The 19,637-nt window shown below is 57.7% G+C and overlaps 1 protein-coding gene across 4 annotated transcripts in view; it reads left to right on the top strand.

Annotated features, from left to right (window-relative positions):
• The window catches only part of CDH22 (cadherin 22), a 124,092-nt gene that overhangs the window by 86,557 nt on the left and 17,898 nt on the right, over positions 1 to 19,637 (top strand). For all 4 annotated transcript variants that reach the window (XM_070589334.1, XM_070589331.1, XM_070589332.1 and 1 more), the window contains 3 exons: positions 1,017 to 1,210; positions 3,703 to 3,956; positions 12,906 to 13,042. In XM_070589334.1, the coding sequence (XP_070445435.1) occupies positions 1,017 to 1,210; positions 3,703 to 3,956; positions 12,906 to 13,042 (585 nt within the window). The remainder of the gene's footprint in view (positions 1 to 1,016; positions 1,211 to 3,702; positions 3,957 to 12,905; positions 13,043 to 19,637) is intronic.

Below are 19,637 nucleotides of genomic sequence, written 5' to 3'. Positions count from 1 at the left end.
GCAGGGTACTGTTTGTGTCCCATCTGACCTCGTTCCTTCTGTGTCTCCCCTCTAGCCAAATGCCATTCTTCAAACATGCCAGGCATTGCACCCACCTCAGGGCCTTTGCACCTGCTGTTTCCTCTGTCTGGAATGCTCTTTCCCAGACATCTGCTTGGCTCCCTCCCTCACCTCCTCCCGACTTTTGCAAAACTGTCATCTTCTCAGAAGGGCCTTTGTTGACCACCCTCCTTAAAGTTCCACACACACCCTCATCGGCACTCCCCCAGCCTCCTGCTCCTGCTGTGTTTTTCTCCAAGTACCTGGCACCATTTGACATACTGCATGTTTTACTGAGTCTTTCTCTTCCCATTAAGAGGAAAGCAGTGTGAGAGCTCAGATTTGGGCCCATTCGCTTGTTGCTGAAATCCCAGTACCTACACCTGCATCTGGGACTTCAAAGGTGCTCAATGAATATGTGGAAATGAAGGAATCAATGTCATTAACATCAACAGAAAAACCAGCATGAGGCCCCACCATTGCAGTACAATTTGTTCCATTTATTGAGCAGCTACCACATGCCAGGCGTCTAACGTGCGCCATCATCTGGGTTTCTTGTAACAGTAACAGTACCGTTAGGAAGGCACTGTTGCTATCCCCATTCTACAGATGAGGGCACCAAGGCTCAGGATTGCACAGCCAGGACTGACTCCAGACCTTAGCCTTGATCACTGTCCTCCTCTGTCCCCCTCACTGGGCAGATGGGGAAACTGAGGTGCAAAGAACTGCAGGCACTTTCCCAATCAATCAGCAAATAAACCAAGGTCGGAGTTAGGCCCCTCCTCTTTGCACTGCCTCCCGCATTTCTGCAGAGAACATGGCTCTCCCAGCGCCCACCCGTGCTGGCCAAGCTGGGAGCCCCCTGCAGACACTGCCCTCCCTCAGCCCATCTGGGCCCCCCTCTTGCCTCCCCTGGGGCTGCTGGAAGCTGGGGCAGGGGCTGCCCCCGTCCTTGCTCACAGCCGTGTCCCCTGCAGAGATGTACCAGTTCAGCATTCAGGAGTCGGCCCCCATCGGCACAGCCGTGGGACGAGTGAAGGCCGAGGACTCGGACGTGGGCGAGAACACGGACATGACTTACCACCTCAAGGAGGAGAGCGGCAGCGGCGGCCACGTGTTCAAGGTCACCACGGACAGCGACACTCAGGAGGCCATCATCGTAGTGCAGAAGGTGCGGCTGCCCCAGGAGGGGTGGGTGAGGCAGGCCCCAGGGTGGGGGTCGGGGAGGCCTCTGAGCCACCAAATACCCTCACCCACTCCACTCTGGGGATTACGTCTCTCCGGAGACCCAGACCAACCCGGGGAAACACTGATGGTATCATTCCCATTCTACAAATGAGAAAATGAGGCACAGAGAGGTTAAGTAACTTGTCCAAGGCTGCACAGCTAGTTGTCAGAGCCAGGATTTAATCCAGATTTGAAGCTGTGCTCTTCAACACTGCAGTGTGCTACTTCAAGTCCATACTAGTGCAAAGCACTCATCATCTCCTTTAATCCTCACGCTTCCCTCTGAAGGAAACATCATTATGCCCATTTTTCCAAGCAATGAACAGGCTCAGAGAGGTAAAAGGGGCTGACCAAGATCACACCTGTAGGGGCTCGAGTCGGGATTTGAACCCAGGTCTGGTGACTCCAAGGAGTCTAACGGCCCCCACCTCCTGCCCCCACTGGCTAACCCAGGAACCAGAAGCCAAAACTGCAAACTCAGCCATCCCTAGGGAAGGGGACAGAGGTCAAATAAAGAAGCAAAAATGCATCTTCCAGGACTTGGTCACGGGCTTGACGACTCAGAGCCACACGGGCCTTTGAGACTGTCCACTCCAGCCCTGCTCTCCCACAGGAGGTCTAAATCCCCTGAATTGGTCTGCAAATGAGTGCAGCCCTTTGTATACCTCTGGGTATGGGATGCTCACTCCTTACCATTGTCCAGCTCTTTCTCCTCCCATTCAGCCAGAATCCATCTCCCTAAATCGACTCCTATCAGCCTGGGCTCTGCCCTCTGGGACCCACAGAAACAGCTGCCCCTGACGGCCCTTCATTCACTCGTTAAGTACATGTGACCCACTCTCCGCCTGGCCTTGAGGCTTTGAGGGCAGAGAAAACTCCCAGTGTCTTCAGCTCCTCCCTAGAGGATAATAACATAATAGCTAATACTTATAACAAAGTGTCTACAGGTGCCAGGCGCCCTTCCACTACTTTCCATGTATTAACTCACCCAACCCCTACAACCCTCTGGGGTCCCATTATTGCCCATTATTAGATGACAAACTGAGGCCTTGAGAAGTTCACTGGGGCATGCATCCAGCAGAGCAGAGGAGGGATGTGGGCCCCCAGTCTGGCTCCAGAAGCCACCCTTTCAAGCATTCTGTGGTTTTCAGCCTTCTGATCTCCATTCGTCCTCCCTGTAAGATGAGCCCATTTCACAGATGGGGAACTGGAGGCCCAGCAGGCCCAGCACCCCAGAGCAGCAGAATCAGGCCCCAGGCCCAGCCTTGGGACTCCAGCCTTGGGCATCTGCTGTCACCCCCAGTACTGCCCTCCCACCCCCCACCCCCGCCTCCTCCTGCCAGCTCCAGCGGTGGCGCCTGAGGTGTCTCTGTGGAGTCAGCGCTGGCTCAGGGAGCCGAGCCCCCGCCTGATTGATGACCTGGCTCCAGAGCCCACTGCTCACTCCCAGACCAGGCCACCGCCCGCCTCCCTGCTTCCTGGTTCCCCAGGCAACAGCACAGAGGAAGGAGGCAGCTGGTTTGCTGCTGGGGGAGGTGGGGGTCTGAGAGGAAGGGAGGGTCCCCTTCCTCTAGGAAGGCCCCCCCAGCCCTCAGATAGCTCCCCCCACACAAGGGAGGGAACTGCAGCCCCGCCAGGGCAATTTCTCTTTGCTGCCAGGCATTGTCCTCAGAGGGCCGGGGTCCACACGCAGCCCAGGAGCTCACTCATCACAGGGTTGCCCATGAGCACTGCTGGTGAGAAGCCAGGCACAGCCGGGGCTTAGGCGGACCTCGGAGGAAAGCTCTCAGGCAGCCTGGCTTACAGGCTCGACTCACACCAGTTGCTGCCGCCTATGCACCATGGAAGGTCTCCTGTGACCCACCAAACGGAGGCCCAGAGAGGCTAAACAGATCACTCACAGACACACAGCTGGTCAGCAGCAGATCCAGGGCTCTTTCCTCTCCGAGACTTAGAAAGCGCACTGCCTGGGTTTGAATCCCACCTCCCCCCGTGACTGACTGCTAAGCGACCTTGGGCAAGTTACAGAGCCTTCCGGGCCTCAATTTTCTCATGTGTAAAATAAGATAATAATAAACAAGCCTGTAGGGATGTTGTAAAATCAGATGAGTTAGTATATTGAAAGCATAGCACACAGCAAGTGCTTTGTGAATTAATAAGTTGACAAAATGCCCAAACATACCGCGCTGGGAGGCGCCAAGCTGTGTGTCCCTAGGCAAGACTGCCCCCCCCCCCGCCCCCCCACCCCGCAGTCTTCACTTTCTCCGCCTGTAACCCGAGAGGGCTGGTCTGGGCGTCAGACAGCCAGTCCCGGGCGGAGCCCCACTCTGGGCGCCCCTGCTGAGTAAGGTGTGACCTTGGGCCAGCCGCGCCCCCCTGGGCAGACCCCAGCCCACTCACCGGCCCTCCCCCCCCCCCCCCCGCTCCCTCCCGCAGCGCCTGGACTTCGAGTCCCAGCCCGTGCACACCGTGGTCCTGGAGGCCCTCAACAAGTTCGTGGACCCCCGCTTCGCCGACCTGGGCACATTCCGCGACCAGGCGATCGTGCGCGTGGCCGTGACCGACGTGGACGAGCCCCCCGAGTTCCGGCCGCCCTCCGGCCTCCTGGAGGTGCAGGAGGACGCGCAGGTGGGCTCCCTGGTCGGCGTGGTGACGGCGCGGGACCCCGACGCCGCCAACCGGCCCGTCCGGTGAGACCCCCGCCCGGGGCCACGCCTGCTGCCTGCTCTCCCGCCAGCGCCCGCGGACAGCCTGCGGGCAGGGGGGAGGCGCGGGTGGGGGAAGAGGTGGACGCAGAGATGGAGAGAAACAGGCCGGGGCCAGAGACAAAGGAGACAGATGTGAGAACAGTCACAGAGAGACAAGGGACTCAGGACAGGGAGGGAGAAGCAGGTGTGGCAGACACAGCAGAGTGAACCGGGCTCAGCGCGCGCCCCTCTCTGTCCACACTCGCTGCCTTGCGCTCTCAGTCAGTCCATCCATCCATATGCTGTGCCGCCCCAGTTCCACTCTCTTGCCCCAGCCCTCCCTCTCAACAGCTCCCCCCGGCTCTCCACTAGACGCCCCAAACTCCTCCTGTTCAGGACTGAGCTCCTGGTCTCTCCACCAAAAAGGAAAAAAAAGGCAACGCCAACCTTCCAGTTGTTCAGACATCCTGGACTCCCGTCTTTCTCTCACACCTCCCTCCCGTCATCCGGCAGCAAATCCTGTTGTCCCGCTTTAAGACCGTATTCGGACTGTATCCACCTCTTGTCACCACCTCCACCGCCACCCCCATGCCAGCCACCGCTTTCTCTTGCCTGGGTTACTGCAGTTGCCTCTGCGCTGGTCTCTGCTCCTTTAATCTAGAAGCAGCAGAGGAGCCAGACCCATCCTGCCCGAATGTAAGTCAGAGCGTGGCGCTCCTCTGCTCCAAGCCCTCCGAAGGCCCCTCTCGGGCTCCCAGTACAAGATCAAGCCCCGCAAGAACCGCCCCACCCCCCACGCTGTGTGTCCTGGCCTCGCTGCAACCTCTCCAACTCACTCCCCCGCCCTCCTCTCCTGGTCCACGCTGCTCAGCCACACTGCCCCTCACAGCTCCACACCTACACCAACTCCCTCCACCTCAGGGCCCTTGCAAGTGCTGATCCCTCTGCCTAGAATGTTCTCCCTAATATCCCCATGGTTTGTACTGTCGCTTCCTCCAGGTGTTTGCTCAAGAGTCGCCTTCCTGGTGAGGCCTTCCCCGACCACTCTTTCTAAAATTTCAACCATCAGCACCACCCCCAGCCCCAACGCTTCACACCCTTTTCCTCATTTTCCTCCGTCCTCATCAGCCTTCGTCAGGATCTAACATGCTACCTGTTTGCTGATGACTTAGTCTGTCTCTCTCCCTAAAAGCTGAGCTCCATGAGGGCGGGATTCATGTCTCTGTGCTCACCTCTGTGTCCTCAGGGCCCAGCCTGATGCCCAGCGCTCAGTGGACACTCACTGGCTGCGTAGTGGATGAATGAGACATAAAAATAGAAAAAAGGACTGAGAAAAGAGGCAGAGAGAGACTCACAGAGATGTTGGGAGACCGACAACGAGAGGAAGGGACCAGAGAGAGAGTAGAGCCGGGGAACGAGGACAGAGTCACTGAAAGAGGCTGAGGGACCCGCCTGGCAGCGTGGAAATGGGAAGCCTTGGAGAGGAAGCCAGAAGGGGAAAGAGACGCGGGGAGAGCGGCAGAGCAGGGTGGAGGCAGGGGCCGGGAGGGCGCCAGATAGAAGAGAAGGGAAGAAAGATTGCAGCAGAAACGGATCCAGAGGAGGAGGTCGGGGTGGGGGAACGGCCGTTGCGGGACGCGTGGGAAGGAGATTTGGGAGCTCCTTGCTTCCTCCCTCAAACCCCTGCACATAGTCAGTGAGTGCAACTATGTGCCTAGCTTTGTGCTGAGCATTGGAGAGAAGGGGAAGGAAGGGAAGTTAATTTGAGGATCTCTGTAACACGTAATTCCAGATGAGTAACATTCCCATCGTCAACTGTGTGAATGGCTCTCTCAGAGTTGCACAGTGCACAGCCTGGGCAACCTTATCTGGCAGCCCTAAGTGAGGATACAAAGATGCCATCCTGCTTAACTGGCCATGGGCCCCCAGACTGGGAGATATCCTCGGGGGTCTGGAAAGACTTCCTGGAAGGGGCGGGAATTGAACTGAGCTGGGTACCTGGGTCTGGTCAGGTGTAAATATGAGGTGAAAGGCATTCCAGGTGGAGGAACAGCTTGTGCAGACGTGTGGAGGCTGAGGAGTGGTAGGTGTGCCTGGAGAAGAGCAGACACGATAGCTACAGTGGACTGAGGGAGGTCAGGCAGCAAAAGTCTGATGGGCCTCCATGGCAGGCTGAGGAGCTCAGACCGTCCAGGGGTCCCGAGGGTCCAGGCTGCCTCCACCTCTCACTGCCAAAACCCTCCTGCCACTGCCTCTGAGCCCCTCCGCTGCCCTTCCACCCGGGCTGTCGGTACAGTCTGTAAACACCCCGCTCAAACTCTGGCTCGATCCCAGACCTCTCCAGCAGCGCCTTGTCACCCACGTTTGTCTTTGTCAGAAGCCAAGGCCCAGAGAGGGGAGGAGGCATCCTGGGCTCTCACAGGAGGTAGACCCAGGAGCAGGAGCCGAGTCCTTGCCTCCAGGTCGGTGCTCCTGTCTGCCTGCTCCCTCCTCTCCAGGATGGCTCCCCACACCCCTCTCAGTCTCCTCCCTCCCTGGCTTCCCTTCTCTCCTGCTTTCATCTGCCTGAAAGGGCCAACTTTGAAACCCGCTCCTCACCTTCTTTCATCTCGCTTTGCTGGCCCTTCCCTGGGGCTCCTCAGATGTGGAGGCGGTGAGGAGCTCAGACAGGTCCAATTTAACACCACAAACATTTACCCAGCTCCTCCTTCGTGTCCGGCCCTGAGCCAGGCCTGGGGACGCCAGATGACTCAGCCAAGGGCAGAGCTGCGGAGGAGCACCCAGTCTGTAGGGGACCCACGTGGGAATGGGAGGCCAGTGAGGGGCTCGGGGAGGCGGAGAAGGGTCCTCAGAGGCCACACCTTCTGCCCGGCTTCTGTCCCAGCTCCCGAGTTCTGAGGGTCGTGGAGTCAGTCAGCAACTGTGCATTAGCAATGGCCAGCACCATTCCAGGCACTGGGGAGGGGGAGGCAGCACTGATAAGACCCAGTCCCTGCCCACAGCGGAGTTTGCCTTCTCCTTGGGGGGAGACAGTCAACAAGTGGTTAAACTTTTGTTGACACAACTCAACAAATGGCTAAATGGGATCTTTGCTGATAAGAGCTCAGAAGAAAATGAACAGGGTAGTTAGATAAGGGATTGGGGCCACAGGGGGCTACTGTGGACTGAGCTGAGACCAGAATGATAAAGAGAGAACCAACATGCAGAGATGTGGGGAAGAGCATTTCAGGGAGAGGGAACAGCAAGTGCAAAGGTCCTGAGGCAGGAACAAGCTTGGTGTGTTCCTGGAAATGAAGAAATGAAGTGGCATCGTGGGAGATTTTTGCCCCGCATGGTAGGCACCTGGGAAATACAGAAATGCAGACTTGCAGAGTGCTTTTTCTGAGTCCCTGCACTGGGGAGAGCAGAAAGTGCCTCGTATTCTTGCATTTGCCCCTCAGGAGGTATTGTACTCATTTCACAGGTGAAGAAACTAAGGATCAGGGAGAAGTGACTGGTTCAGTGTCACTCAGCTTAAAAGGGGAAGGAATGATTTAACCCGTGATTGTCTGCTTCTGGAGTCCATCCTCCTGCCGTTTCACCCCTGCATCTTACTCTTTTTGTGGTCGGGTGCCCTCCCCTGTGCATAAGGCACAGCGATGAGTCAGACACAGCCGGCAGGCAGGCTGAGCCCCCGTGTGAAGGCATCCAGGGGCGGATCTGTCTGAGTGGGCCGGGCTGGCCCAGGCAGAGGCTTGAGGACCAAGGTGCTCCAGGGAGAGGCAAGGACTCTGTGCACCAAGGAGGGGAGTGGGCACACGCTTCCCCAGGTGGCCCTGGAGCAAGGGTGAAGAGGATGGGGTTGGGATGGGGAGAGGGCGCTCCAGGCTGGAGTCATGGCAAGGGCCAGGTGACAGGAAGGGAATCATGGAGCCAGGAGGCAAAGTCCAGGAGCAGGGAGTTCAACTGGCTGAGCTGACGTGGGGGTCTGGGGGAGGCGGCGATGAGGAAAAAGGGGCCCTTGAGGACAAGCGATGAAGTACCTCGAATGTCAGGTGAAGGATGGGACCTTCTCCTTAGGCAGAGGGAAGCACTGGAAGCTTTGGAGGGAGGGAGGGGAGTGCCGGGCTGGGCCCATCCCTGGGCCAGGCAGCCTTGCAGACAGACCGGCCGGGGATCAGCCCAGCCACGGTCGCACCAGCCGACCAGCCGCAGCCCCCTCGTGAGCCAACTTTGAACCTCAAAAGCAGGAAAGCGCATGCTGGACTTCACTTCCTCCCACGCTCCACAGTGGGGCGCCGTGGAAAGAATGTGGGCTTCTGCATCAGATGCAGCCCGGGTCTCAGTGCCAGCTCAGTGGTAGAATTGTGGGAGAATCGTGGCACCCACTCCAAGCCTCAGTTTTCCCTTCTCTAAAATGGGGCATCACATCAGTACCTGCCTCATTCATGGGGTTCTGCGTTCGGTGCTCCCAGAGTTGGAGGAAGGATTGCTTGGCACATAGTAGGCCCTCAAGAAATGGACATTACCGTTTTTCTTGGTGGTCTGGACACCATTTCTCCCCTTCATTCTGCAACCAGTACTAACCACATACAATTTTCCAGGCATCCTGTGTGGCTTTAAGTGTGTGCCTTAAAGGGGAGGGGGGTGGAAAAGAGGCACAGACAGACTGGAGTGAGCAGAGAAGAGTCCCTTGATTTGGGGGGGGGGGGCAGACCTTTCGTATCTGAGGAGACACCCTCACACACACACCCCTGATAGTAGCTCGGGGAGGGTCTGCCTCGTTCAGCCTGCTGCTTGTGTACCCGGGCCTGTGAGCCCACCCACAGGAGCGCCAGGAACTGTACAGGAGAGCCTGCAGCCTTTGGTGTTTATTGTGCTGCGTGAGCTCTATATGCACATATTCATGTGGAGGAGCCACAGGCACCCCCAGCCGGGAAGCGGCACCCTCCCCTCTTCCCCCACCGCGACACTGACAACAGCAGCATTTTGCGTGCTGTTCCCAGTGCGTGGGAGGGCCGCCGGGCTGGCCCTTAGGAGGGAGCTCTCACACCTGAGGCTCTGGACAGGTGTGGCCTGGAACTTGGCTCTGCCACTAACCAGCCCTTCTGCCCAGGGCAAGGCAGCTGGCTTCTCCGAGCCTCAGTTTCCTCATCTGTAAAACGGGGCTATGACGGGACCTGGGAGGATTTGAGAAGCTTACGCATGTAAAGCCTTTAGACAGACCTGGTGCAAAGTCTTGCTCAGCAAATAAAAAGAAGAGCTAATCCATAGGTCACATGGCAGGTGCCCAGCACTGTCATGAGTGTGTTGTTGGTAGACACTTGTCTCATCTCACAACCACCCTGTGAGGTAGGTGTTATTATTATCATCTCCATTTTTAAGAGGAGGAAACTGAAGAACAGAGAGGTTAAGTGACTTGCCCAAGGTCACACAGCTAGGTTTCAAACCTAGACAGATCCACACTCCTGACCACCATTCCCAGGCCTCCCTTGCACGCGTGCACATGCGCATGCACACCCACAGTAGCTGACACAAACCCACATTCTCCCACTGCGCTCTTCCACCCACACCTCCTCCTGTCCCCTTGCTGCCCTTCAGGTCCTTGGCTGACCAAATGGGAAACAGGACGGTGAGATCTGAGCAGAACCTTCTAGACCCACAGTTGCCTCCTGCCCTTCTCAGACCACTGGCAATGCTCCGACGTCCGTCCCTGGTACCTCCCACCCCCAGGCACACAGACCACACCCTGGGCTAGAAGGATGCCTGTGTCCCCCTTAGCAGACATTTCTGAATAATAATTAGAATAACGGTAGTTCTCGCTCGTGGAGTAATTTTCCTGGAACTCAGCTGGGCACCTTGTCCCCCAGCTAGGCATTTAATCCTCCCGACAACTTGCAAGGTTGGATTAGCACCTTGTTTTTGCTGAAAATTCAGCCTCAAAGATGGAAGCGACCTGCCCGGGGTCATCATGGACCTGGATGCAGCCCCAGGGCTAAGTGGCTGCCTCGTAGTCTTTGCTCTTCCAGCTGCAACCCAGGATCTCACACACAGAGACACACACACACTACTCACACATCCAAGGCACACACACACTTTCCACCCTCAACACAAACCAGACACACAGCTCATGCACCTACACATGAGGTGCACAAGCCCACCCCCATCCCCCACGTTAGCCAGGCCACCATCTTTGCCACACGCCGAGCCCCTCTCACCCCTCCCTCCCACTCCCTCGCTGGCTCCCTGAGCTGAAGCAAGACCACCTGGGCTCAGCCAGCCACACTGACCTGCAGCCCCAAGTCTTTAGCTGGTTAATGGCTGGTCCCCGCGGCCCCCACCCATGGCCTTGGGAACAGCTGCCTCCACTTAGATTCCAGCCTCCCTCCCTTCCACTCCACGAGGGAACAAAAGAGAAAAACTGGGAGGAGGTGGATGAGGAGGAGGGAGAAGTGAGGAGAGAGATTCGAGCAGCGAGGGAGGAGAAGCCAGAGAAGGCGGTCAGCATCCTCCCGTAAGCCCTGCCTCACGCCCGGCCCCGGCCCAGCGATCAGGAGCCCAGGCTGTGCCATGGCCCTGGCCCTCTCCCGGCCCGGTGATCAGGAGCCCAGGCTGTGCCACGGCCCTGGCCCTCTCCCGGCCCGGCGATCAGGAGCCCAGGCTGTGCCACGGCCCTGGCCCTCTCCCGGCCCGGCGATCAGGAGCCCAGGCTGTGCCACGGCCCTGGCCCTCTCCCGGCCCGGCGATCAGGAGCCCAGGCTGTGCCACGGCCCTGGCCCTCTCCCGGCCCGGCGATCAGGAGCCCAGGCTGTGCCACGGCCCTGGCCCTCTCCCGGCCCGGAGATCAGGAGCCCAGGCTGTGCCATGGCCCTGGCCCTCTCCCGGACCCTGTTCTTCCACCGGTAAAACCAGGAGGAGGTCTCCACAGCGCCTTCCAGCTGAGCCAACACTCAGAGTGGAGCTCTGCCTCCTCTGGACCCAAATGTCTGACAGGGCCAGGCTGAGGGCCAAGGGGACCCGAGGCTCCATGCATTGCAAACATCTGGATGCTTCAACAAGCTAGAAAGAACACTGGGTATAGAGTCCCAAATTTGGGTACAAATGCCAATTCTATGACAGTTCCAGTGCCACCTTGGGCAGGGTCATCACTAGCCCATGTGGCACCTTCACATAAATAAGAAAAAGGCCCTCCTTTGAGAAGGTACTCCCCGGGCTAAGACACATGGCTCAGGAAGCAAAATACTGGCTGGACTTCACTCCCATTTTTCCTCTTCAGCCTGGTACCCTCGTGCAGGACACAACCTGTACAACCATACTTGGCAGCCTTAGGCTTGGCAAGTTTCCTCTCTGTGCCTGAGTATCTTCATCTCTGCAACATGTGGGAGATCAAATCAGCTTCACAGGGTGCCAGCGGGGACCTCTTCTATCTCATTTGCCCCTGTATCCCCAGGGCCTAATACAGAGCAGCACAGAGAAGGCACCCAAGTCATGTCTAGGCACCAAAGAATGAATGGAGGGATGGCTAGAGGAAAAGCAGGCTGCAAACTGTTATACTAGTGGAAGGAATTATCATCGAGGGTCTGAACCTCCCCACACACTTTCATCCAGGGCAGGAGGACCCACGCTGGTCAGGGGCGAGGAGGATGCAGGCTTAGCAGCTTAGGGACAGGCAGGAGCATTAAATGGGGATTCAGGAGACTCATGCTCAGCCCTTTGCAATCTGCCACAAGCCCGCACCTCTGCTACAGCAGTCAACGTGAAAAAACAAGGGCTGTGCCCTAGGTTGGGATCTGTGAACTACCTCATGCAACCCACACCAGTGCGGGGGGAGCCTTAATCACCCCCTTCTCCAGATAAGACAGGCCGAGCAGGTCCACTGACTTGTCCAAGGTCGCACAGGTAGGATAAGTGGCAGCAGATTCAAACCCAGCTCTGACTGCTCTCAGCCCTGTGCAGTCCCACTGGGTGTCATCATCCCCATTCAACAGATGGGGAAACTGAGGCCCAGAGGAGTTTGGTAGCACAGCCAAGGCCCCACTGAAGGGTAATGTCAGGGCTTTGGGCATTTCCTGCTGGCCTCACCTCCCTGGGCCTCAGTTTCCCACTGGGAGATGGGGAAAGGGCCCCTTTCCTCCTGACTGTGGGAGGGGCTGGTGGCTCGGGCTGAGTCCTGCCCTGCCCAGCTCCTTTGTCCTCCGGGCACAATGAGCCCTTGCTGGGCATTCGAGGCCTTTGTGGGCCTCGCAGCCTGGCAGCACCCCCGCCCGCGTTATCAGTGCAGGAAGTGGCGGCCGGCGCTGGCGGGGCCTCTCTGGGGCGCCGCCGCCTGAGACATGTGTTGGACATGGGCCTTTCAGGCCTGGAGCCGCTGCACAAAGGCCCGGGAAGAAGGCGGAACAAAGGCCTTTTTCACGCGGCAACTGAAAAGCGGCAGATTAGCCCGCGCGTGCTGCGCAGCCGGGGGAGGGCGGCGGCCAGCCCCCAGACCCGGCCGCGTGTTCTGGTGCCTGACTCCCCCTCCTCCCAGTTCTAACCATTTTGCACCATTCGCATCCCCTGCATAATTCCCAGCCCCCCTCTGTTTGCACTTTCTGTGTCCCCTGCTCGAATGCCAGCCCTGTCCCCCTCTCAAGCCCGAGTCTAGGGTCACTGCTTATGGAAAGATAAGAATCGAATGTCCAGTGAGTGTGAACTCTGTGCCGGGGCCTTTGCCCACTTCCAGCCCTCACAACGGTGGGGTGCAAATTATTAGCCCCATGACCGTGGTTACCTGTGGTCACGCGGCAGGGACCCGGGGCAGCTGAGACACAAGCCCAGACCCCTTTCCACTCCTCGGTTGGAAAGGGTTCCTCTGCTCCCTGTGACTCCAGGCAGGTGGTCTGTCTCTTGGGGTGAGGTGGGGTGGGGGGGACATGGGCTCGGGCTCCACCTGGCGCAGGGCACCTTCAATCAGCCCCACTCTGTCTCCCTCAGGTACGCCATTGACCGGGACTCGGATTTGGACCAGATCTTTGATATCGATGCGGACACAGGCGCCATTGTGACGGGCAAGGGGCTGGACCGCGAGACGGCGGGCTGGCACAACATCACGGTGCTGGCCATGGAGGCAGGTGAGCGGGGCGGGGGTGGGTGGGGGGGACAAAGAGGAAGAAACTGGGCAAAGATGGCGGGTTGAGGGGAAGCGAAAGCTGATGGGCAGGAACAGGGATCTGGGAAGGATCCCAAGCCAAGAGCACAGGGCCAGTCTTGAGGCTGACTTTCTTCCCTCAGCATTTATTCAGCACCTACTGTATCCTAAGCCCTGTTTTAGAGGCTGGGCATAGTGCTGAACAAGACAGAAAAACCCCCGTCTTCGTGGGGGAGAGCTAGATGGTCAAGAAACTGCGAGAAAACGTGTACATATGTCAGGAGATGTTAAGTGCTAATAAGAAACAGGGAAAGAGAGAGCAGGGGGTGGGGATTGGGAGGAAGAGGGTGTTGTTTCCCTGTGGGGAAGGCCTCTCTGAGAAGGAGATTTCAACAGAGACCTCCATAAAGTGAGAAAGTCATGCCCACCTCTGAGGGAAGAGTGTTCCAAGCAGAAGGAACAGCCAGTGCAAAGGCCCTGAGGTGGTAGGTGGCCTAGCATATTGGAGGAACAGCAAGGAGACAGTGCAGCTGGCGAGGGCAGAGTGGTCAGCCATTGTAGGGTCTCTGGACTTCCCTCCGAATGAGGTGGGAGCCCCTGGGGAGGTTTAAGCAGAGGAGGGACAGAATGTCTCTGGCTGCTGCGTTGAGAATAGACTGTGTGGGTGGGGAGAGGAACAGCAGGGGCTCAGCGGGAAGCTAAATGCGCTAGTGCCAGGAAGATAAGACCTGGTTATCACCTGGCCCAGGGTGATAACTGATGATAACCATGAGGTGAGAAGTGGTCGGCTTTGGGAGGCAGGCTGACGTTAGAGCCGAGAGGACCAGCGGATGGGCTGACGTGGAGGTGAGAGGTAGAGAGGGTCAAGGACGACTCCAAGGTGCTTGGCTGAGTTTCTGGAAGACAGAGCGTGTGTGTGTGTGTGTGTGTGTGTGTGTGTGTCACAGGCATTTTGGTGCTGCTGGGGAGGAGTGTGAGCTGGGAGAGAAAGAGGGAGCCTTAGACATGGGGTTCAGATAAGTAAGGCCACGGAGGAGCATTCACGGAGCTCCGGGAGAGAGGACAGTGCAGTCCAGGGCTCCTCCATCCCCAGAGGGACGCTACCTGCTCTCTAGCTCCCCACCGTCAGCTCTCAAGGTCTCAGGAGCCAGCAGGGCCGCCAGAAGCAATCATGATGACAGGAATACCGAGAGTCTCTGAGCCACGGTGGGCGACATTCCAACTGGCCTCTGCTCCCCTCGGCCCCAGGCCCCTCCCGCCAGCCTTCGTCCTCCTCTCCCTGCCGGCGCCCTCCCACTTTGCAGGCCCCACTGGCCAATTCTGGGCCAAGGAAGTCCCTAAGCTGAAGTTCCCTCCGTCTCTTTCAACTCCAGTTTAAAAGAAAATACAAAGCCGGCTCAAACCTCAGTGCCTGCTGCTCCGTGCCTTTGAATCCACTCCTCCGCCGCATGAAAAGGAGGTAACAGAGGTGGTGGGAGAGGAAGTGGCGGCTGGAGTGGGAGGAAGGGAGCCCCCCCACCACCGCCTGCCTCGTGAACCTGCTCCCTGGGCAGCCAGGGGGTCAGGCCTGGCTGCTGGGCAGAGACGCCTCCTCTCCTCCCCACCAGTGCGGCTCCCCCCGCAGCCTGTCTCACGGCCTGGCGTCTCGCCACTGGCAAGTCCCCTCTTGGGTTAAGCATCGAGCTTCTGCCCAGTGAATCTCCTTCAAAAAGCAGCTAGCATAGCGTACAAAATCTGTAATGCTGCCATTTCACAGGAGAAAGAAAGTGGGGGCACTCTCCCCCCTAAACATTTACAAGGTTTACCTAATAAATATTCTGGGCTAGGTACTTTCTAGCATGTACTTCCACTGAATCATGATCAGTAACAGATGAGCACCCATTTGACTGATGGGAACATCGAGGCTCAGAGTTACAGGAGACGCCCCAGGACGTGCAGCGGCAGAGCTGGGTGTTGGACCAAGCCTGCCCAATTCCCTCCGCGGCGCTGCTGTGTGGGCTCCTTTCCCTGGTGTTCTCTGCTCTCTGAGCCCCACCCCTCCCCCACCCACCACTTCCCGGCAAGCGACCACCGGGAAGGAGGTGAGCCTCTGAGAGGAGAAGGCTGGTCACTGGGCTAAAGACACCCCTCCCACAACCCCTGCCCAGCCCTCACCCAGGATGTTACTCACAGGGAAATGAATGGATCCCACTTCACAGAGCTGGTCGGAGGGTTGATTAGGGTTAGGCATGGCAAGAGCTTAGCCTAGTACTTAATGAGTGCTCGGTGATCGATACCTGTTGATCTTGACTGTGTGCACTTGACCTAAGGGCCAACTCTGTGCCAGGCACCCTACAGGGGTGTGCTCATTCAATCTTCCCACCCAAGAGGTGTGGATTCTGCCCTCACCCCCATGTGTGGATGAGGAAACTGAGACTCAGAGAGGTGGAGTCATTCACCCAAATTCCCAGCCCCAGCCTGTCGGACTGCAGAGCCCAGCTCTCGCTCAGAGGCCCCTCAAGTCACATTTCCTTGGTGCCAGGCATGAAGCCAGGAGTGTCAGACAATCCACCTGCTCCAGCTTCTCGCTGTGCCCGAGAGATGAGGACAAAATTATGACCCCCACTTTACAGATGAGGAAACAGAGGTCAGAGAGGACCGGCACTGGCCCCAAGGTCACGGGGCAAAGTCCATGCAGAGCCCGAGCTTGACCCCAGACCTCCTGCCTCGCAGCGGCCAGCCCGACCCCGGTGCAATGCCAGTGGGTCTGCCCGCCCGTGCCCTCGTGCTGAAGCGTCCATTTGGCTTCCTCAGAAACGGTGGATGCTCAGGGGGTCACAGCAGCCCCGCCTGCCCCGGGTGTAACAAACATGAGGTGACAAGAATCAGAGGGGAAATATTTATACACGGCGACGAGCTGTGCGAGCACCTCGGAGAACACTGCTCTCCGCCGGCAGCGGCCGCCTGTCATACTGGATTACCTCAAAGGCTCCCGATCCACTTAGTATGCCGGTTCCCCTCTCCCGAACTTCTGAGTCATCCATTCTGCCCATGCAGACGCTCCTTCCACTGACATTATCTTTAACGTTTTGTAATCATGAAATATTAATGACCGATATTGAATTTAAAGTACAATTTGTGTCTGAATCCTTCAGTGGAAAGGGCAGTTGTAAAGGGACAGGCTTCAAAGGGACGGGGGGGACTTGGAAAGCCAGCACTGGGGTGGGGGGGGGGTCCCAGGGGGCTGCATCCAGCCCCTCCTCCGGGGTCCTCAGGCCCTAAGCTGCTCTGGAGGGGTGGGCTCCAGCTGCCCGGGACAGCAAAGAGTTAACCAGAGTAGCTAGAAGCTTCCCCATCTGGATCACCCCAGGCCAACTCATGGCTTACAGCACCCTGATTTTTTCCGTCATACTGCAGAGCACGCTTTGCGATTTATATACGCATTCGTGTGAGTATTTCGTTAATTTCTCTCTTTCCCCAGGAAACTGTCCCTTCCATAGGGCAGGGGCTCATCTGTTTCTGCAGCATTCACACTGGGCCCGGCCCGTAGTAGGCTGTGTAAATATTTCCTGAGTGGACGGATAAATGGGCTCCCCCACCCAGTGGCTTGACACAGGAGAACTGGTCCCAGTTGCCCGGTGCCCAGCTGCGTGAGTTAGGACAGGTCACCCCCCCACCGTTGTCTTAGTTTTCTCATCTCTAAAATGGCACTGTGTTGGATGACTGTGAGGATAATAACTATTAATAATAGCAGTTGCTATTTATTTGAAGCTCACCAGATGCCAGACATCATGCTGAGTACTTTATATCATACTGAATGCTTTACATAAAACATCTCACATCATATGCATTAGAAATCACATACATAAAGGGCCTAGCATGCTTCCTGACACACAGTAGGTGCTATTCATAGCTAGAGAAGGAATCTGAGGGGAGAGGAAATGTCGGAGATGATGGACTCCAGCCTCCCCGATCCACCCATGAGGTTCTGACTCCCGGCCCAGTGCTCCTTAGCAGGACAATAGAAGGGGTCTGAGGAGGCTGGAGGAAGGAGCAGGGATGGGAGAGAGGGGGTTGAGTGCAGAGAGGGCTCAGTTTCCTCCAGGGACACTCCCCCCATTTCTACCCTCAGCCAGTGTTTTTTGAGGGCCCCTTGTCACCCACCTGGCCTAGGCTGGGCACTGGGATCTGGTGGCAAATGGGGCCACTGACCTAGGGAGCTCACAGGTGCACAGGGGAGAGACATGTCAACAGTGAGTGTAAGTGAGGGGACAGTGGGCACTGGGGAGGAGCCAGGAGGGACTTGCCCACCCCGAAGGGCAGTGGTCGGGAAGCCTTCCCCAGGAGAGGGGACGTCTGAGTTGGATCTCAAAGACTGAGGAAGCCTTTCTGGGCAGAAAGGTGGTTTGGGTGCTCCCGACGGCAGAAAGACCCCTGCATTCAAAGGCCTGGAGGCACGGCAGTCCCCTGTCCATTCTGAGAACAGAGAGACTGGGTGTGTCCGGAGCTGGGGCCGGTGAGGTGAGGCGAGGGTGCAGACGCCTGTTGGGTCTCGACAAGAAGGGTCCTGGATGTCCTGCGAGGAGCAGGCATCTCCTGGAGACAGCAGGGAGCCAATGTAAGCCTTTGAGAAAAAGAGTGACGTGGTCAGATGTGCGGTCCCCAACGTTCACGGGGGAGGGCGGCCAGGAGGGGGCCGGCCTGGGGCAGGAGAGCGATGGGAGGCTCAGGAAGACTGAGGCTTAGACGTGTGCTGGGGGTGCCAGGGCGGGGCTAGGATGGGCAGGCGGAAGCCCCGGGGAGGCTGAGTGTGGGGAAGAGCCTTGGCACAGCCCTGCATGGAAAGGGCTGCTTCGGGAGACAGTGAACTCCCCGTCACCAGAGGTGTGTAATTGAGGCCCGGGCTCCTCTTGGACTGGGTAGCTCCCGGGATCCTGTGCCACCTCCAGCGCCTGCAGATGCCAACAGGAACAAAGATTTTGTGATGTCCATGGAGCCTCCATAGGACAGCCCAGAACATCAGGACCAGCTCAGCCCTAGGGAGGAAAACTTCCTTCCATGCCCACCCCCTCGATTCCAGGGCCCCTGCTTCACGCAGAAGTCCTCGCCCACCGTCTGGAGGACTAAGCTCCCTCCCCTAAGGTCGAACCCCCAGCCTCCACGTGGAATCCAAACAGATAAGCCATGTCCCCGGGAGATGGAGAAGGCACCCCAACCTCCTGCTCCCACTGGAGGTGAGTGGGGACAGGGCAGGGAGTGCAAGGAGTCCACTCCTGACGACCCTGACACCCCCTCCCCCGGGGCACCCCACCTGCTCACCAGCCCCCCTCACCATCCTGCCTGCTTGTCTTGGTTGGCTCGTAATTGGGATGATAAATCTTCCTGCCCAGCTGGCCAGCTCTAATCAGAGCCTGGTGTTCGGATGCAATTTAATTCCCTCAGGAGGGGGCTGGGGAGGGGTTGTGGGGAGGGTAGAGAAGAGGGTCCGGGCTCTGTGCCGCCCCCACTGCAAGCGAGTGGGAAGGAGGAAGCTGCGAGCTGCCCCCTCCCTCCCTCCCTCCCTCACTGCCTCTCCCACTCCTCACCCTCCTCCTCACTCCCACTCTTGCAACCTTTCTTCTTTTTCTCTCTGGGCATCTCTGTTTCTCTGCGACAGCCCAGGTGAACTTCAGGGTCCAACTCCATTTGTTTTACTGATGAGAAAACCTTGGTCCAGAGAGGCAGGAGCAGGGTCACACAGCTGGACCGCTTCCTAGACGGAGGGATCCTGGAGGGAGCACAGCCCCCACGGAATTAGTCCATCTGAGAAGGTCTCCGTCTCTCCCTGCCGCCCCCCCAGCATCCCAGCGTGGTCACGGTGCCACACTGGTCCATTCATTTGACGGTCTTTCTTAAGCACCTACTCTGCGCCACACACAGGTGCTGCGGACACGGCAGCAAGCGAAATAGACCAAAATGCTGCTTCCTTCCTGGTGAGGGAGATAAGTGATGAGCAAGTTAAGTGAGTAAAACCAGGGCTGTTGGATACGTGCTATGGAGAGAAATAAGGCAATGGAGGGATGTGTGGCGGGCCCGCAAGGGGCAAATTTCAACAAGGTCATCAGCGGAGGTCTCTCTGAGAAGACACCTGGGCAAAGGTCTGAAGGAGAGAAAGGAGCACAGGTGGAGCAGAGCTGAAGGCGGGGTGGCGGGGAAGAGGCCAGGGAGGTGATGGCAGGAAGGTCATGAGGGGCCTTGTGGGCCTGTGGACTTGGGCTTCTTCTCTGATTGCAGTCAAGGGAAGCTTCCAGGAGGAGGCAGGGACATTTGTCGGGGACCTTAAAGGCAAGTAGGACTCTGACAGCTAAAGCTCGTAAGAATAGCAGTGCCAACTTGTGATTAGAAACTCCCCATTTTCAACCAGATCCAAGTTCGAGCCCCATCTCCACCAATGGTTCCCTGTGAAACCTTGAGCAAGCTCTTTACCTCTTTGAGCTGGTTTCCTCATCAGTAAAATGTCAACAATACTAGACTCTGCCGCCCACGATGCTTAACAGGATGAAATGAGGTATCACAGGCCCTGGCCCATGGCAGGTGCTTGGTTTGTGTTTGCTGGTGTC

Source organism: Equus przewalskii, chromosome 21 (genome assembly GCF_037783145.1).
Source record: "Equus przewalskii isolate Varuska chromosome 21, EquPr2, whole genome shotgun sequence".
Taxonomy (NCBI): Eukaryota; Metazoa; Chordata; class Mammalia; order Perissodactyla; family Equidae; genus Equus; species Equus przewalskii.
The sequence above is the reverse complement of the archived record's forward strand: the minus strand, read 5'-3'. Positions and strand labels throughout refer to the sequence as shown.